At 40.3% G+C, this 16,239-nt stretch overlaps 1 protein-coding gene and 1 long non-coding RNA gene across 3 annotated transcripts in view; one reads left to right on the forward strand and one right to left on the reverse strand.

The window, feature by feature from the left end:
- LOC140135369 (uncharacterized) overlaps positions 1 to 16,239 on the reverse strand; it is a 30,963-nt gene that overhangs the window by 13,256 nt on the left and 1,468 nt on the right. The window contains exons 2-3 of the long non-coding RNA XR_011856505.1: positions 10,825 to 10,874; positions 8,812 to 8,878 (exon numbers count right to left, since the gene is read on the reverse strand). This is a non-coding gene — a long non-coding RNA (uncharacterized lncRNA). The remainder of the gene's footprint in view (positions 1 to 8,811; positions 8,879 to 10,824; positions 10,875 to 16,239) is intronic.
- TNNT1 (troponin T1, slow skeletal type) overlaps positions 1,933 to 16,239 on the forward strand; it is a 49,295-nt gene continuing 34,988 nt past the window's right edge. Inside the window, exons 1-3 of one of the 2 annotated variants that reach the window (XM_072156786.1) lie at positions 1,933 to 2,060; positions 14,561 to 14,605; positions 15,910 to 15,923. In XM_072156786.1, coding sequence (XP_072012887.1) covers positions 14,577 to 14,605; positions 15,910 to 15,923 — 43 coding nt within the window. In that variant the 5' untranslated portion in view covers positions 1,933 to 2,060; positions 14,561 to 14,576. Of the gene's footprint in view, positions 2,061 to 14,560; positions 14,606 to 15,909; positions 15,924 to 16,239 lie in introns of those variants that run through there. The other variant, XM_072156787.1, reaches the window with a different exon arrangement.

The raw sequence follows: 16,239 nt of genomic DNA on the forward strand, positions 1-16,239 counted from the left end.
CCTGGCAGCTCTCAATCAACTTCTGGACCAAATCCTGACTGATAGCCGTCCATTCTTGGACATTCTGGTACCATTCTTTATTCATGATGTGTTTTTAGGCAAGACTGTGAGAGAGACGATTCCATTGGATGAGAAGCAACCCCACACATGAATGGTGTCAGGATGCTTTACAGTTGGCATGAGAATAGACTTGTGGTATTGCTGACCTTGTCTTCTCCGAAACAAGCTGTTTTACAGATGTTCCAAACAATCGGAAAGGGGATTCATCAGAGAAAATTACTTTACCCCAGTCCTCAGCAGTCCACTCCCTGTACCTTTTGCAGAATATCAGTCTGTCCCTGATGTTTTTTCTGGAGAGAAGTGGCTTCTTTGCTGCAAACCTTGACACCAGGCCTTGCTCCAGGAGTCTCCGCCTCAAAGTGCATGCAGATGCACTCACACCTGCCTGCTGCCATTCCTGAGCAAGCGCTGCACTGCTGGTAGCCCCATCCCGAAGCTGAAACACTTTTAAGAGACGTCCTGGCGCTTGCTTGTCCTTCTTGGGCGCCCTGGAGCCTTTTTGGCAACAATGGAACCTCTCTCCTTGAATTCCTTGATGATGCCCTAGATTATTGACTGAGGTTCAATCTTTCTAGCTGCGATACTCTTCCCTGTTACGCCAGTTTTGTGCAGTGCAATGATGACTGCACGTGTTTCTTTAGAGATAACCATGGTTAACAGAAGAGAAACAATGATGCCAAGCACCAGCCTCCTTTTAAAGTGCCCAGTGGTGTGATTCTTACTTCATCTTGACAGATTGATCTCCAGCCATGTCCTCATCAACACCGACACCTGTGTTACTGGAGCAATCACTGAAACGATGTTAGCTGCTCCTTTTAAGGCAGGCCTGCAATGAAGTTGAAATATGTTTCGGGGGAAAAAGTTCATTTTTAGGCAAATATTGACTGTGCAATTAATTGCTGTTAAGCTGATCACTCGTTATAACATTCTGGAGTATATGCAAATTGCCATTATAAAACCTGATGCAGTAGACTTTGTAAAAATTAACATTTGTATCATTCTCAAAACTTTTGGCCATAACTGTAAGATCATAAAAAAAATAAGATCAAAATAACAAATCCATAAAAAAATCCATAAATCTTTATTAATAAATACCAAGGCAATCAATAAACACTAAAAAGTACATATCTACAAACCACAAGAACAAACATGTAATGGTGGCCAATCCATCAAATTCACATAGTCACAATATAAGTATAAAACTCCAAGGTACATAATATGATTCAAATAATTTTACCCACCAGAGCATTGCATGTTCATAAGTACTAGAGATTAGTTACCAGAAAAGGACCACCACCACAGCACCCCGATGCACGTTTCGCCATTGCTTCCTCAAGGGTGTGTACCTTGGAGTTTTGTACTTATACTATGACTATGTGTATTTGATGGATTGACCACCACCGCGGGTTTGTTATTGTGGTTTTTAGATATGTACTTTTTAGTGTTTATTGATTGCCTTGGTATTTGTTAATAAAGATTTATGGATTTGGTATTTTGATTTTATTTATGGTCCTATATACTGAGATTGGTACAATCTATCTATCTTATATATGACTCCGGTCACATTTACAAATACATCACACCACTGTTGTAAAAGGTTTTTTCTTTTTTCATTCTATAAAATTCCCTGCTCTTCAGATTTTGAAATCTCAGAGAAGCCATTTAACATAAAATCAATATAAGTGCATTAACAAAAAAAACAACTCCTACATTTTAGGTAGCTGTATTAAACCTCAGCCCTGGAGTTTAGCAACACGTCACTAGTTATTTTCAGAAGCTAGGCTGTTCATCATTAATTTGTGATTTCACAAATAGTAACTTTCCATATATTGAGGTTGGGATCTCTCTCACCCAATACAATGCGACTGATGCAGAACAGTAGTAGTATCCGATTTCTCACACTAAAGCCTCGCTCTTTGTGGACAGCTCCATTAAAGAGCTGACATCAGAGGTTCCTACTGTCATTCTATCATTCCTACCACTGTGTGTAAGGTACACGGGTAAGTTAAATCCTCTATATTTTGATTGTAGGTTTTTATTGATTTTTTTTTAGAATCTTTGATATGTATAATGACAAAATAATTTATGCTTATATAAAATGCTTAAAGAAATATTTTACTCTATATAAAATAATCACTCAGTTCGCGTAAAATATGTCTGTACTATGGATTGTATTTTAATGAGTTGTGTTTTCAAAATGCTAATTTCTTGACAAAGGGATACAAACTATCCATGACCCCATTCATGGATCTTCCAGACTTGCCAAACCAAATCTGATTGAAACATCAATGTAATGAAATTAATGCTGATTAAATTATATTAGATAATGGTCTTTATGAATCAGTCTTATTTTTAGACCCCTCATTACAGGGTCGCTGTGCAGTGGCACAGTTTGCACATATGGTCTTACCTTCATATATATATATATATATATATATATATATATATATATATATAGGCTGCAAGGAGGGTCATGATAGCTGCATATCTTCACAGACTTTAACACCTTGCTGCCAAAGCCACTTTTCACTTACTGAGACGGCCCTATTTTTCAAATCTGACATATATCACTTCATATGGAGATAACTTTGTAATGACACAATGGGGCACATTTACTAAGGGTCCGAATCCCGGTTTTCCACCAGGTTTTCTGAATTTTACAGTTTTGCGCCGAATTGCCCCGGGAGTTTTGGCGCACGCGATCGTATTGTGTCGCATCGGCACCGGCTTGCATGCAACGAAAAACGGGGGGTGTGGCCGCTGGGAAACCCGACTGATTTGGAGAAATCACGCTATGTAAAAAAAAAAAAAAGTGTCTCTAGACACACACATGCACCAGGAATAGGATGGTGAACTACGGCGGAGAACTCGCCACTGGATCGCGACAGGACCTGGTAAGTAAATGTGCCCCGATGTACTTTATGTTAGTTGAATTATCTGGGTGATATATATTGCATTTAGTGATGAAAAAGCATGCTAACATAAAGAAGACTTTAGGTAAATATTAGTTAGTAAGTATGACTAACTGCCTGATAAGCAGAACATTTCTCATAGATCCAGCGCCTCCATTCTGTAGCTTCAAAGGCTGTTACACTGTTCAGGAGCACTTTACCCCTCCAACTGTGTACTTCAACTCACTTTTGCAGTGAGATTACAGCAGACACGGAGGGGGGAAATGCTGAGGGAAGGGGGGAGATGTGCTTGTGCACAGTGAAGCCTCCATGCACATTAGCAGGGCCAGCCCCAGCACAGGGCATAACTGGGCAAGTGCCCAGGCCTAGAGCTGCTGGAGGGGGGGCCACATAAGGCTGTGCATAAGTAATCTATGAGGTTGAGGGGGGATATATCTAATAAATCCATAGGGGTGAGGGGAGCTTTATATAAAGTAACCATGATGGGGCTGTTTAGCATGATAAAGTAAGGAATATTTTAGGGAACAGGAGACTGTTTAAGTTTCTGAATTTTTAATGCTGCCACATGAGTTCACTGAAACCTTGAGACAACTCTGGTCATTAGTTTAATTTTAAAACTTGAATTTAGGACAAAGGAGGCCACGGATAACAAATATAGGAAGATTACCACAGTCACAGTGCCCCTGGTTTATCATGCTTGATTGATGGTAGATTTCCTTTAAGCATACATTTTGAGATTTGGTGTGGATTAGTTTGTTAGCTTGGATTAATTTTGTTAGATGATCTGGGACTTTTTAATTATTTGGACAAGGCCTGAATTAATTTTGGGGGTTAATATTTAGTCTAGTGGATTTTTGTTTTATTTTAATGTTTGTCTGGGGACTTTATTAATTTGGGGTTTTGGTTTCGATTTTTATGCTATGAATAAGAACCACCCGATTCGAAACGCGTTGGTCTAGTCCAGTACTACCATGTTGTCTGTACAGCTTTTTAAATTGCTATGAAAATAAAGTTTTGTTGTTTTATGGAAGTGCCACATCTTCTGCAACATTTTTAGTTTTGTTCGTCTAAGGTCTGCATTCATTGCATATATTGGTCTTCTCTAAATTTAATCAACACCTTGGAATAGTACTTCAGAGAGTGGTTTGGGTTGTATGGAGGGGACTTACAGGCTGTGCCCTATCCATACATATTCTGCTATATGCAGTAAACACCCACTGCCAACACTAGCCACCACAGATTACAGGTGATAACCATTTAAATGCAACAGGTGAAGCCAGTGGTGGCACATGTGCTGCCATGTTGGTTCATATTGGACTCTCTCTGAAGCCTGTCACAGAGTACTCTGAACCAGACCCTGTCGGAGGCAGGATCTATTTTAGATACAGTAAAATCACAATATACTGGAATACAGTAAATGGAAATAAAAATAAGTAAACAGACATAATCATAAACATGTTAAATATCGATGTTCCCAAAAATGTATGATCTATCAAAATATAAAAACAAACATTTCCTACAGGGATTTGTCATTTTGACCACACAGTCTAAGCCAGTGATGGCAAACCTTTTAGTGACCGAGTGCCCAAACTAGAACCCCAAACCCTCATTTATTGTGATGTGCCAACCAAAAATTAAAGCAGTAACTTATTGCTGCATGTCCTTCAACAACGTTCATTCATACTGGCCTCCTGAGGACACCAACATAGTAGAAAGAAGAAGGAAAAATTTCCATCATTGTAGCTTCTTTCCAGTGTCCCTCTCTACAAAGAGTATCATGGGGCCAGCAGGAGGGCCTCCAAAGATAATTCGGCCCTGTCTACACATTCCCCTCTTCCTACAGTCCCATGTAGCCAAGTACATATCACTTCAAAATATCACTGAACACAGCATCTTTGCTTCAAAGTTGCTTGGAACTGCAGGAAAATTCTTTGAGTCCTGTCTGGTGTCCTGGGGCAATGGGCCGGGTGCCCACAGAAAGGGTTCGGAGACCAGTGGTGCCATAGGTTCGCTACCACTAGTCTAAGCTGTAAAAGCAGTGCCCATAATAAAATGGTTAAAAAATAGTTGATATTGCTTGTGTAACTAAAAGTTATACAATTTTCCAATATACTTTTTGTATTAATTCCTCACTGTTTTAAAGAGCTCTGCTTGCTGTCCTTCTATCAAAAACCTCTATATTTACTGCCAGTGGGAAAAATCTGTCCCTGGTCATGTGATGTCACACAGGTGCACAAGCCGTTACAGCTCGTGTACCTGCATGTCCATCACAGGACCGTGGACAGATTCTATCCACTGGATGTAAACATAGAAGCTTTCTACAGCATGACAGTAAGCAGAGATCTATACAACTGTGAAGCATTGATACAGAAAGTATATTGGAAAATTGTATAACTTTTCCTTACACAAACCATATCAATTATTTGCTGAACCCCTGTAAATACTACAATTTCTTACACAGAAAACAAGTCCTCATGCAACTCTCCACATGGAAAAATAAAAAGTTATGGCTTTTGAAAGGAGGGGAGTAAAAAACGGAAATGCAAAAATGAAAAAAGACAATCGTCTCTATCATGGCCTAGTGTGGTGGCATAATCCATAAAATCAACTTTATGGCAACACCTCAGAATATCCCTTCTGCTGTGACTGATGGTCTTGCATTCAGTCGCATGACTAACCATCTCTCCAGAATTCTAGTGCATGATGTTAATGACAGCAGAGGTGCAGTTCTGGGGCAGGGAGAGCTTGACTTTAGTGCTAAACTCCCTGCCTCCCTGACTTTATACAACAAATTTACATCTTACTTCAAAGTTGATTTTCTGTATGATGCCACAACACCATGTCATGAAATATACACGATAAGGAAGGTGTTAATTGATAACATACTGGTAGTGGTTTCTGCTGACAGGTTCCCTTTAAATGTTTGGTCTTGGGTCTGAGATGTATTTTAGAGTCTAATCTGGGATTTGGAAAATGCATAAGTCTAAAATAGGGTTAGAATAAAGTTCATTAATAATTCCCTCCCGTCTCCAATCTTGCAATACCTCCTATGTATTTCATACATTCCATTTTTGTGTATATTACCATACACTCACATAGCAGATAGCTGCTTTTAGACTTGGCTTGAATGACAAAGGTCTGTTGGATTCCCAAATTAATAGACTTTAAGAACAAAGAGTTCCAGGGGACAAGATAGAGGACTAAATCAGGGGACTGAATCATTTGTTGAATGTGGGCCCAGAAATTTCTCACGTGTTTAGTGAGTCAATTTAATTGCCCAAAGATGGTGTGACTTTCTCCTAGAATGTTGTTTGATAATGTGTCATTTAATTGAAGCAACAAAACATTAGAAAAATAAAATAATTTTAAAGTAACTTTATGGTACTATTATTAGGGTTTCTTTCCTGATAGCTGTACTTCATGACCTAAGTCACAATCTGCTTTGTATCTTCGTTGTGTCGTGCATTGCACTTCAGCCATATATAGGTAGTAGTCTGCGGAACATATGGAATGATACGGAATCTGATGATAACCTCATTAGCGATATGGGACAAGTTGAAGCCTGTTATCCCTAGCTAATCCTGTAAGTGAGTGACTCAGACTATCTAGATATAGAACAGGGAAACATAAACTCTGTCCTATTAACACCCTGAGTGTCTAATAAGAGAATCCTCCATAACTACATTTAAATAAAAACATAATTCAATTTCAAAAGAACATACATTTGGTTATCTCTATAATACACCTCCTTTAACTCCTTACCGACATGTGAAGTAATACTACGTCACATGTGGGGTGCGGGTGCATGGAGAGGCTGAGCAGCAAAGGCTTACCGGTAACACCCGCAATCGGCGCTTTTATTTGCTATTTAGCAATTTTTCTTTATCAAGAAACGCCACATGATGTGCTGGATGCCGTCCTACTTAATGGAGTAACTACATGGCGTGCTCAGCCCGTCTCGCTGAAGTTCACGCTGGATTATATGGACTTTCACACTTGGGTGATTATGTTTTGTCTAAAATGCTTGTAACAATTGATATATTTTTGATAAAGAAAAATTGCTAAATAGCAAATAACAGCGTGGTGAGCATTTCATTCGTACTTTAAGGAATACTCAGGGCGTGGAGACCCAAAGAAACGCTCAGGGACTATTCCGATAAGATATTTTTTATGCGACTATTGCACGGTACATTATAACATAACTATTTTATGTATGTGAAGGGAATCCCATGCTTAAGACTGAATCCTCCTAGAACATGACTCATATGGTCTATCTCTGCAATGTGATGGTGATTCCAGAAGTGTTACTGAACACAGATAGCCCACGTCTGTCCCTGGCACCCAGGAAGGAGAGGAATGTGATATATTTAAAGCGAAGTGAGATTACAAAGGACTATAGAAGAGACAATAGCAGAACGTGAAAATAAACTTGACATTTAAGCAGCTGTTGTGCTCATTCCTCTGGTCTGGAGGCTCCGATGGTACCCTGAGATTTTCAGAGAGCTTTAATGACAAATTCAGATCCCTTTCCAAAGATGCCTTCACAATAAATAACACAACTTCTGGATCCCATTGGGAATTGTTAAATATAGAGTTATTGCTGTTTATGTTGGAGCAGAGGTAACCCCACTGAGATTTAACCAGTGACATAGGAAGAACATTCCACTGCTGTTTTTACAATAAACTTTCCCACTTACATCTGGATCCCATGACTTCCATTTAATTTCTGTTCTAGCTAAAAGAATCCTTGCCCCCGATAGTCTTCTAAATATATTTTGTAATACAATTATGGTAATAAAATCTAAGAAATAATCATCTATATATTCAATAGTTTTTTGTATAAATTGAGAAGTAAGTTTATGGGCTGTTCACACATTGGAAATATGTTGCAGCTTTTTGATTGTATGTGGAAAATCCACCAGCAATGTATAATAGATTTGACTAAATCTTATCTGTACATTAAACTACAATGTGGATTTTATTCTTACCTTTAATGACCAGGTCTGATTTGGCCTGAAATAAGACACATTTTGGTGGATATGATGGTTTTAGGGGCCTTGTTATTTGGTGACCCACCCCAAATATTACATAAGGTTTTTTAAAAATGAACGTCTTAACCATTTTTAAACTTTAAAAAAGTGATTTTTTTTGTTCAATGTATGGCATTTTGTAACATAGCTCCCCAGTAGATAAGTAGCTACAGCACATGGCTCTCAGTAGATAGGTAGCCTTACAATATGGACAGCCCCCCCCCCAGCAGATAGGAGGCTTATAATATGCACATGCCCCCCAGTAGATAGGTGGCTACATCATATGGCCCCAGTAGATAGGTAGCCACATCACATGCTTCCCAGTAGATAGTCAGCCACATCACATGCCTCCCTGTGGATAGTTGGCCACATCACATGCCGCAGTAGATAAGTAGTCCCAGCACATGCCCCCCAGTAGATAGGTAGCCACATCACATGCCTCCCAGTTTATAGCTAGCCACATCACATGCCTCCCAGTAGATAGCTAGCCCCAGCACATGCCCCCAGTAAATAGCCAGCCCCAGCACATGCCCCCCAGTAGAAAACCAGCCCCAGCACATGCCCCCCAGTAGAAAACCAGCCCCAGCACATGCCCCCCAGTAGAAAACCAGCCACAGCACATTCCCCCCAGTAGAAAGCCAGCGCTAGCACATGCCCCCCAGTAGATAGCCAGCCCTAGCACATGCTCCCCAGTAGACAGCAGCTAGTCACAGCACATGCTCCCCAGTAGATAGCAGCTAGCTAGCACATGTCCCCACTAGTTAGGTAGCTCCACACATGCCCGCAGTAGATAGGTAATACTCGCCTACCTGCACTCCCTGCACCTGGCCACTTGTTGCTCCCGTGCTCTTCTCTATGACACAGGTACTTAGGTGACTGTAAGCAGAAATAGAGAAAGAAGTAATAGTCAGCTCACCAAAATCCAGTAATCCTTCAGCTTCATATTTATGGATATGGTGCATGGAAGAAGAGGAGGAGGGGGTCACTGTGTAGGGGAATACCGCATCGGTAACGGTCCTGATGATTGCAAAATTGGGTTACTGTGCCTCGGTCCACTCCTCTCTATGACACAGACACTGTCACCTGAGCACTGATGCTGGTGACAACTGCGTCTGGGTCACACGAAGGAAACAGGCAGGGTGACAACTGTGATCAGCATTGCTTGTGTCTTAGACGCACACAGCTCTGAACGCTATTAAAGATTTGTCTGCAAGCCAGATGCCGCCATCAAAAGAGCCACATCTGGCTCCCGAGCCATAGGTTCTGAACCCTGCTGTACAGTTTCCTTAATATAGTTCATATTTATCTATCATTTAGTTATGTAAATATATGTTTTTTTTCTTTTAACCACATAAAAGACTCCGGGGGACATCTCCTCTTTTTACTTTCATTGTTTTTAAATATATACATATATATATACATATATATATATATATATATATATATATTTTTTTTTTTTTTTATTACACCTTTCCATTGTAACATAAATGTAACCAGTAACAGGGAAAGAGAACCCCTTATGGGTCTTGCAGAGTTTTTCTAGGTCTGGCAAGACCCAGCAGCTCTGTTATAAGCTCTGGAGCCACGCTTCCATTATTGTATGTTATATAGAAATCAGTAAGGAGAGGGAATGCTGGCTACATAACATATGAATTAGCCATGCATTGATATAACTAACAAAATCATATTTCACACCAAGAAATGTATAAAAACAAAAAAACTTAAAAACATCTAAATACTAAAAGACAACCCAAAGAAAAGTGTGTAGAAAACTATAAACAGGTTTAACTGTGATTTATGAATTACTATTATTTCAACTATAACATTATAACATAAAACACAAAAGGGGCATATTTATCATACGCCAACGCTCGTGATTGCCCCGCTGCTGCATTTTCACAGCCGCATACATCAAAAGAATTCCACCTCTTGATGTATCGGGGCAGGCGACATATGAAAAGTCGCTGGCAGCAGCATGTGCGTTGGCACGGGGACAGTATCGCCCCCCCACCGGCCCACCGCACGCCCAGCCGTGGTGAAAAATATAATCGCAAGTGCTAGCATTTGCGATTATTTCAGGGCCTATACATGACTGACGTGGTGCAGAGGCCCTGATAAATATGCCCTAGAGACTATTCTATCCTCCAAAATCGGTTGACCTGTAGACACAATTATTTTATTGACACTTGACCCCACCAGAGGATTCTCTGGTATTATGGTGGCCCAGTCCAACATTGAATGGCACTGAGGCAAATGTGTTGTATGGATAGTGAAATGTTGACATGTTACAAAACCTTTTGGGGTTCACCAACACCAAAGTTAAGGTGTGCTCACAAGAGACTCTGATACAAATGTTTAACTTGTAATAGAAACACGGTACATAACCATTATACTAAGGAGGGTAGAAACAGAAATAAATTAAGAATGACTAATATGTATTCACAATATAAGCCAGGAAGTTTGCATTATTATCACAAAAAGAAGTACAAACCACATGCATCCGGGAGCACTGCCCAACCACACTTGTACCATATTACACTGTATCTCATCTTTGTGTATTGCTTCCTTTGTTTCTTTTATTTCAACCTATCACCATTTACAAAGTGTTCCTCAAATAGGACCAGAGGTTATCATATACTGATATTTGAGTATTGTGATGACCACTAGGATCCATGGGTGCCATTTTTGGAATATTTACCCCTCATTGTATTGCTGTAGTCTTACAATGGAGTCAAATAATCCTATTACACTTTGTAATTTCATTTCTTTGTCCCATCTGTTCTCGATTTAATACCAGGTTATTGTTAGATAACAGGACCTACTCAAAATAGACCAGTCTTCAGATAACTTCACTCCTCCAGCATTTTCTGACCTGCAAAGGAGAAATAACATTTATGTGCAGCTTCATTCCTGGAATAAGAAACTCTTATCCCAAAAGCTTTTTAAATATCAAAAGTAAAAAACATCCAGGGGCTTTACAGATGACACATATATAGAATGGTCTGGCACTTGCTCAACATAAAGACCTTGGAGGAGACCTTGAGACCTTTTTTCAGTAATCATTTTTGACATATGAATACCATATATCAGAAATATATAAAATATCCATTAAAATGCACAGTTAACAGACAGAGCAAGCCTATTAGATTTCACTTTTTGGCATATTTATCTCAGACATAGAAACCTTAAAGGTTTTCCTACGAAAGAAAATTCTCACATCTCAATCCACTAGTGATGTTAACATAATAAAGATACTTTTAACCCCTTACTTTACAATTTTACTCAGTTTTATTGCTGTTTTAGCTCTTATCACTCCCTATGCTGCTCAGTGCAAAATTCCAGGGTGTGGGAGCGGGGACTCTCTAAGGAGACACAATATGACCTATCTAGTTCTGTGGGAGACAGATCAGAGATGCATGAAATTACACAGAGGCATCCAACAGTCACAGGCTGACAAACAGAGGCTGACAGACTTTTACACTGTTACACTTGTAACACTTTGATATGTGCCTCCCTCCCCCTTCCCCCGGATCTATTATCTCCTTGTAATTTGTAGTTTGCAGCTTCTCTCTCTGCTCAAGATGTCCTGGCAGGAAGTGATCAGTGTGAGCTCTGTGCATGGGGTGTGGCTACAGGCTTACAGCGGTGAGGTATAATGCTGTAATGTCTCTTCTATGTGCTTCCTGGTTCTGGCGACCACACCACCTGCAGCCTGTGTGTATGAGACACTCCTATACACATGACTGACAGCCTGTATAATGATGTGAGGTATAATGCTGTAATGTCTCTTCTATGTGCTTCCTGGTTCTGGCGACCACACCCCCTGCAGCCTGTGTTTATGAGACACTCCTATACACATGACTGACAGCCTGTATAATGATGTGAGGTATAATGGTGTAATGGCTCCTCCACGTGCTTCATGGTGCTGGCACCCCCTGCAGCCTGTGTGTATGAGACATTCCTATACACATTACTGACAGCCTGTATAATGAAGTGAGGTATAATGGTGTAATGGTTCCTCCTTGTGCTTCCTGGTGCTGGCGGCCCCTGCAGCCTGTGTGTATGAGATACTCCTATACACATGACTGACAGCATGTATAATGATGCGAGGTATAATGCTGTAATGTCTCTTCTATGTGCTTCCTGGTTCTGGCAACCACACCCCCTGAAGCTTGTGTGTATGAGACACTCCTATACACATGACTGACAGCCTATATAACGGTATGAGGTATAATGGTGTAATAGCTCCTTCATGTGCTTCCTGGTGCTGGCACCCCCTGCAGCCTGTGTGTATGAGACATTCCTATACACATGACTGACAGTCTGTATAATGATGTGAGGTATAATGGTGTAATGGATCCTCCATGTGCTTCCTTGTGCTGGCGCCCCCTGCAGCCTGTGTGTGTGAGATACTCCTATACACATGACGGACAGCCTGTATAATGATGTGAGGTATAATGGTGTAATGGATCCTCCATGTGCTTCCTGGTGCTGGCGGCCCCTGCAGCCTGTGTGTATGAGATACTCCTATACACATGCTTGACAGTCTTTATAATGATGTGAGGTATAATGTCTCCTCTATATGCTTCCTGGTTCTGGCAGCCACGCCCCCTGCAGCCTGTGTGTGTATGAGATATTCCTATACAAGGTGCTTCTCGGTGTCTGGCAATGTTTTACTATATAGTGTAAGTGTCACCACTTTCTCTCTCCATGTGCCCCGCCTCATTTGCATAATAAAGAAAAGATGATTTTACAATGATTATTGTATGGTTTAAATAAATAAAGGCTGGGATGGAATCCTTGCTGCTCCAAAGGGTAGTGGTGACAGAAATAGTGAAAGAAACTTGATGACAGGTGTCTTTTAACAAAATTTGGCATTTGTAATCATTCTAAACTGCAGAACAAACTGAATTGCACTGATTTCTACCCCAAACTTTAACATTTTCATGTACAAGTACATTTATTATATCAATATACAAAGTATGGGTTACCTTCATTTCATGTTCTGCTTCTGTTTATATACTATTACAATTATAAACTTTATTGGCAAGCATTGAAACCATTTTATCATCATCATATATTCTTAATGTAATTTTGGGAACATACATGAGAAAGAGTGAATACCAACAAAGATACCCTCTACAATCTAATATAATCCATATACCTATTGAAAGATGAATACCAAAAAACCGTATATAGGATCAATTCAATTTAACATCAACAATAAACCAATACCATATTATTATAAATTCATTTTTTATTGTACGACAAAATAGACAATCCAGAAATATATTAAAAACATGATAAAACCACAACAACAACAACACAAGAGGTGGTGGTCAAAAGTCAACGACAGTATATTCCACAGTGGGATATCACACCAAGGCACATGAGGATAATCACATAATAAATAGTAACAGGTATTGACACTGCCCAAAACGGGGCATAGTATAATCTACAAGTGCCTACCAATAAGATTATAAATTACCAGGCCACCACCACAGCACCCCGACGCACGTTTCGCCGTTGCTTCCTCAAGGGGGTGTGAGGAAGTGAGGAAGCGACGGCGAAACGTGCGTCGGGGTGCTGTGGTGGTGGCCTGGTAATTTATAATCTTATTGGTAGGCACTTGTAGATTATACTATGCCCCGTTTTGGGCAGTGTCAATTGATCCTATATACGGTTTTTTGGTATTCATACATGAGAAAGAATTAGGATCATAATTGGACAACCATTGAATTAAAAATAGTCTAGTGAATGATCATGACACACACATACAAACACATTTTATTCTGTATGTTTGTGGTACAAAATATCCATTCATGTTCAATGACACTGCGTTAAAAAAAAACTTTATTTCTGGGATTGTTCTATTGGGAAAAGATTAAAATATAATTTTGTAAGTATAAACACTTCCTGACAATCAAATCTCCAACATGGTCACCTCCTTGTTGAAGTGGTGATTTTCATTGATATATTTCAACAGACAAGCAATTATTATAAAATAGTATTGACAATTTTCATCACCTATAGTTAAACCATCACACACACCACAATGTGAATGTACATTGTGGCGTGATTAGCCTCAATGGAGATGGTTCACAGGTTGAGCTCTTTCCATACAGGGGAGGTGTCCACTCTGTATTATACCTGCCTGTTGACACCTGCCATTAACTGCCAAGGTCAAACCTGAGCATGGCACCTTTTCAGCGGTGCAGTGATGTCATTTGAGGGCACTAAACCTCCCAGGTCTGTCAGCTGCATCAGGTGATCAGTATATTCACAATATTCTGCAATACAACTTTATTGCAGTATATTGTATGAGCAATTTGACCCCCTAGGGTTAAAGGACCCTTGAAGTCTATAACAATACTAGGAAAAGAAATTTAAATATTACAAGACTGCATGCAACTATAGAGACCGAAAAAAAAAAAAAGGTATAACTTGTAAAAGACATTGACGGAAAAAATGTAAAATGCCCAGGACATTAATGTGAAAAACAGTTGCGGAGATCAGGAGTTAAAGAGATATTGATATATTACTGTTTTTTATCTACAGGTGAACAACTGCAATAATGTCTGATACAGAAGAAGTTGAATATGAGTAAGTCATCCATAAACCTTTCATGTCTCTTATGAGCCAATCACATGCACTTTAAAGGGAACCTCCATCCTATTCTGAAGGGGACATGAATGAGGTGTACTCACCTCTCCATGCTTCTATGCGGTTTGTGCAGAGGTCACCTGTCATTAGGTGCAGTAGTGACCAGCCCTGAACAGGATGTCACTGCTGACATTAGCTGAGCTAAGTATAAAGCATGATCATACAGTGCTGGAAATGGAAGTGTAATCTCTGAAAATGAAACATTTGGAAACTGTGCATAAAAAAACACCTGCAAAGAAAAAGACATTTAAAAAATATGTAGATTAGCTGGAGGAGCTCAGGCTGACATCACCTGAGCTCCTCTCAGCATCGTCGGCTTTTAATCAATGTATGCACTGCACTGTAATAGTACCGCCTGCTCCCAAGGAGCTAGGAGCTGGTCCAGGTGCAAGGCTGAAGCTCTCTTCTAGGTCCTCGAGTGGGAGCAGGCGCTGCTATTACAGTGCGGGGTGTGATTGAATTAAAAGCAGACGATGCTGAGAGGCGCTCAGGTGATGTCAGCCTGAGCGTCTCAGGCTAATTTACATAATTTGTAAAACTATTTTTATTAATAATAATACAAGTAATAATTTCTTATAAATGCCAGAACATCACAGGTCTGCCACAGATATTTGAAATATAGCAAAATCTGGGGATAAAGTTACCACTAATTATACACTTGTTTACCGTATTTTCCGGGCCATTAGGCGCACCGGAATATAAGGCGCATCAGTCCGATGCCCCTTATATATGTAATAATTCCATATATAAGGCGCATCGGACTATAAGGCGCAGGGTCCGGGGGCGTGGCAGAGGTCCGGGGGCGGAGCGGATACCCGACGAGAACAGAAGCGTCGGAGGGCAGCGGACCATACTTACATAGGTCCCCGCTACCGGAGACAGCTGATCTCCAGCGGGAACTGCAGACCGACGCGGCAGAAGTTGTTCGTGCCGCGTGGTCTGCGGTTCCCGCTGGAGATCTGCTGTCTCCGGTAGCGGGGACCTATGTCCGCTGTCCTCCTATAGGGCGCACCGGACTATAAGGCGCACTTTGGATTTCCAAGGAAATCCAAGGCTTTTATGTGCGCCTTATAGTCCGGAAAATACTGTACTATAAATATGGTCTATAATCTATTAATTCTTACATTGTAATGCCAATTTCTTATAAACAAGGTGTTCTTTTGCTTCATTAATGATCCATATTCTATATTTTCCTTTCTTTTTTCACTTGTCAATGTCTTTGGGTATACTATCACACCACAAAGGGAGCAGCAGGAGGGTAAGTCCTGTTTGTCAGTCTGTGTATGGGTTTGAATCAGATTTTTCCAACCTGGGTTAAAGGGAACCTGTCACCAGGAGACCCATTTTCAGCACTCCCCCAGTCCCCACAGAGCATAGTACATACACTGCCAAAGTGTTTTTGTATAAAAAATAGGTTTTACAGAAAAAAATATATGTTATATTGTACCTTTCATTAGTATCTGCTGTGTAACTAGGCACTCGTCCACTGGGAGTGGCTGGAAAGGAGAAGTTTCCCCCCACCCTTGGGAAACTGCTCCTCCATGTTTCCTCCTTCAAATATATTAATAACTCCC

This window comes from Engystomops pustulosus, chromosome 6, assembly GCF_040894005.1.
Source record: "Engystomops pustulosus chromosome 6, aEngPut4.maternal, whole genome shotgun sequence".
Lineage (NCBI taxonomy): Eukaryota > Metazoa > Chordata > Amphibia > Anura > Leptodactylidae > Engystomops > Engystomops pustulosus.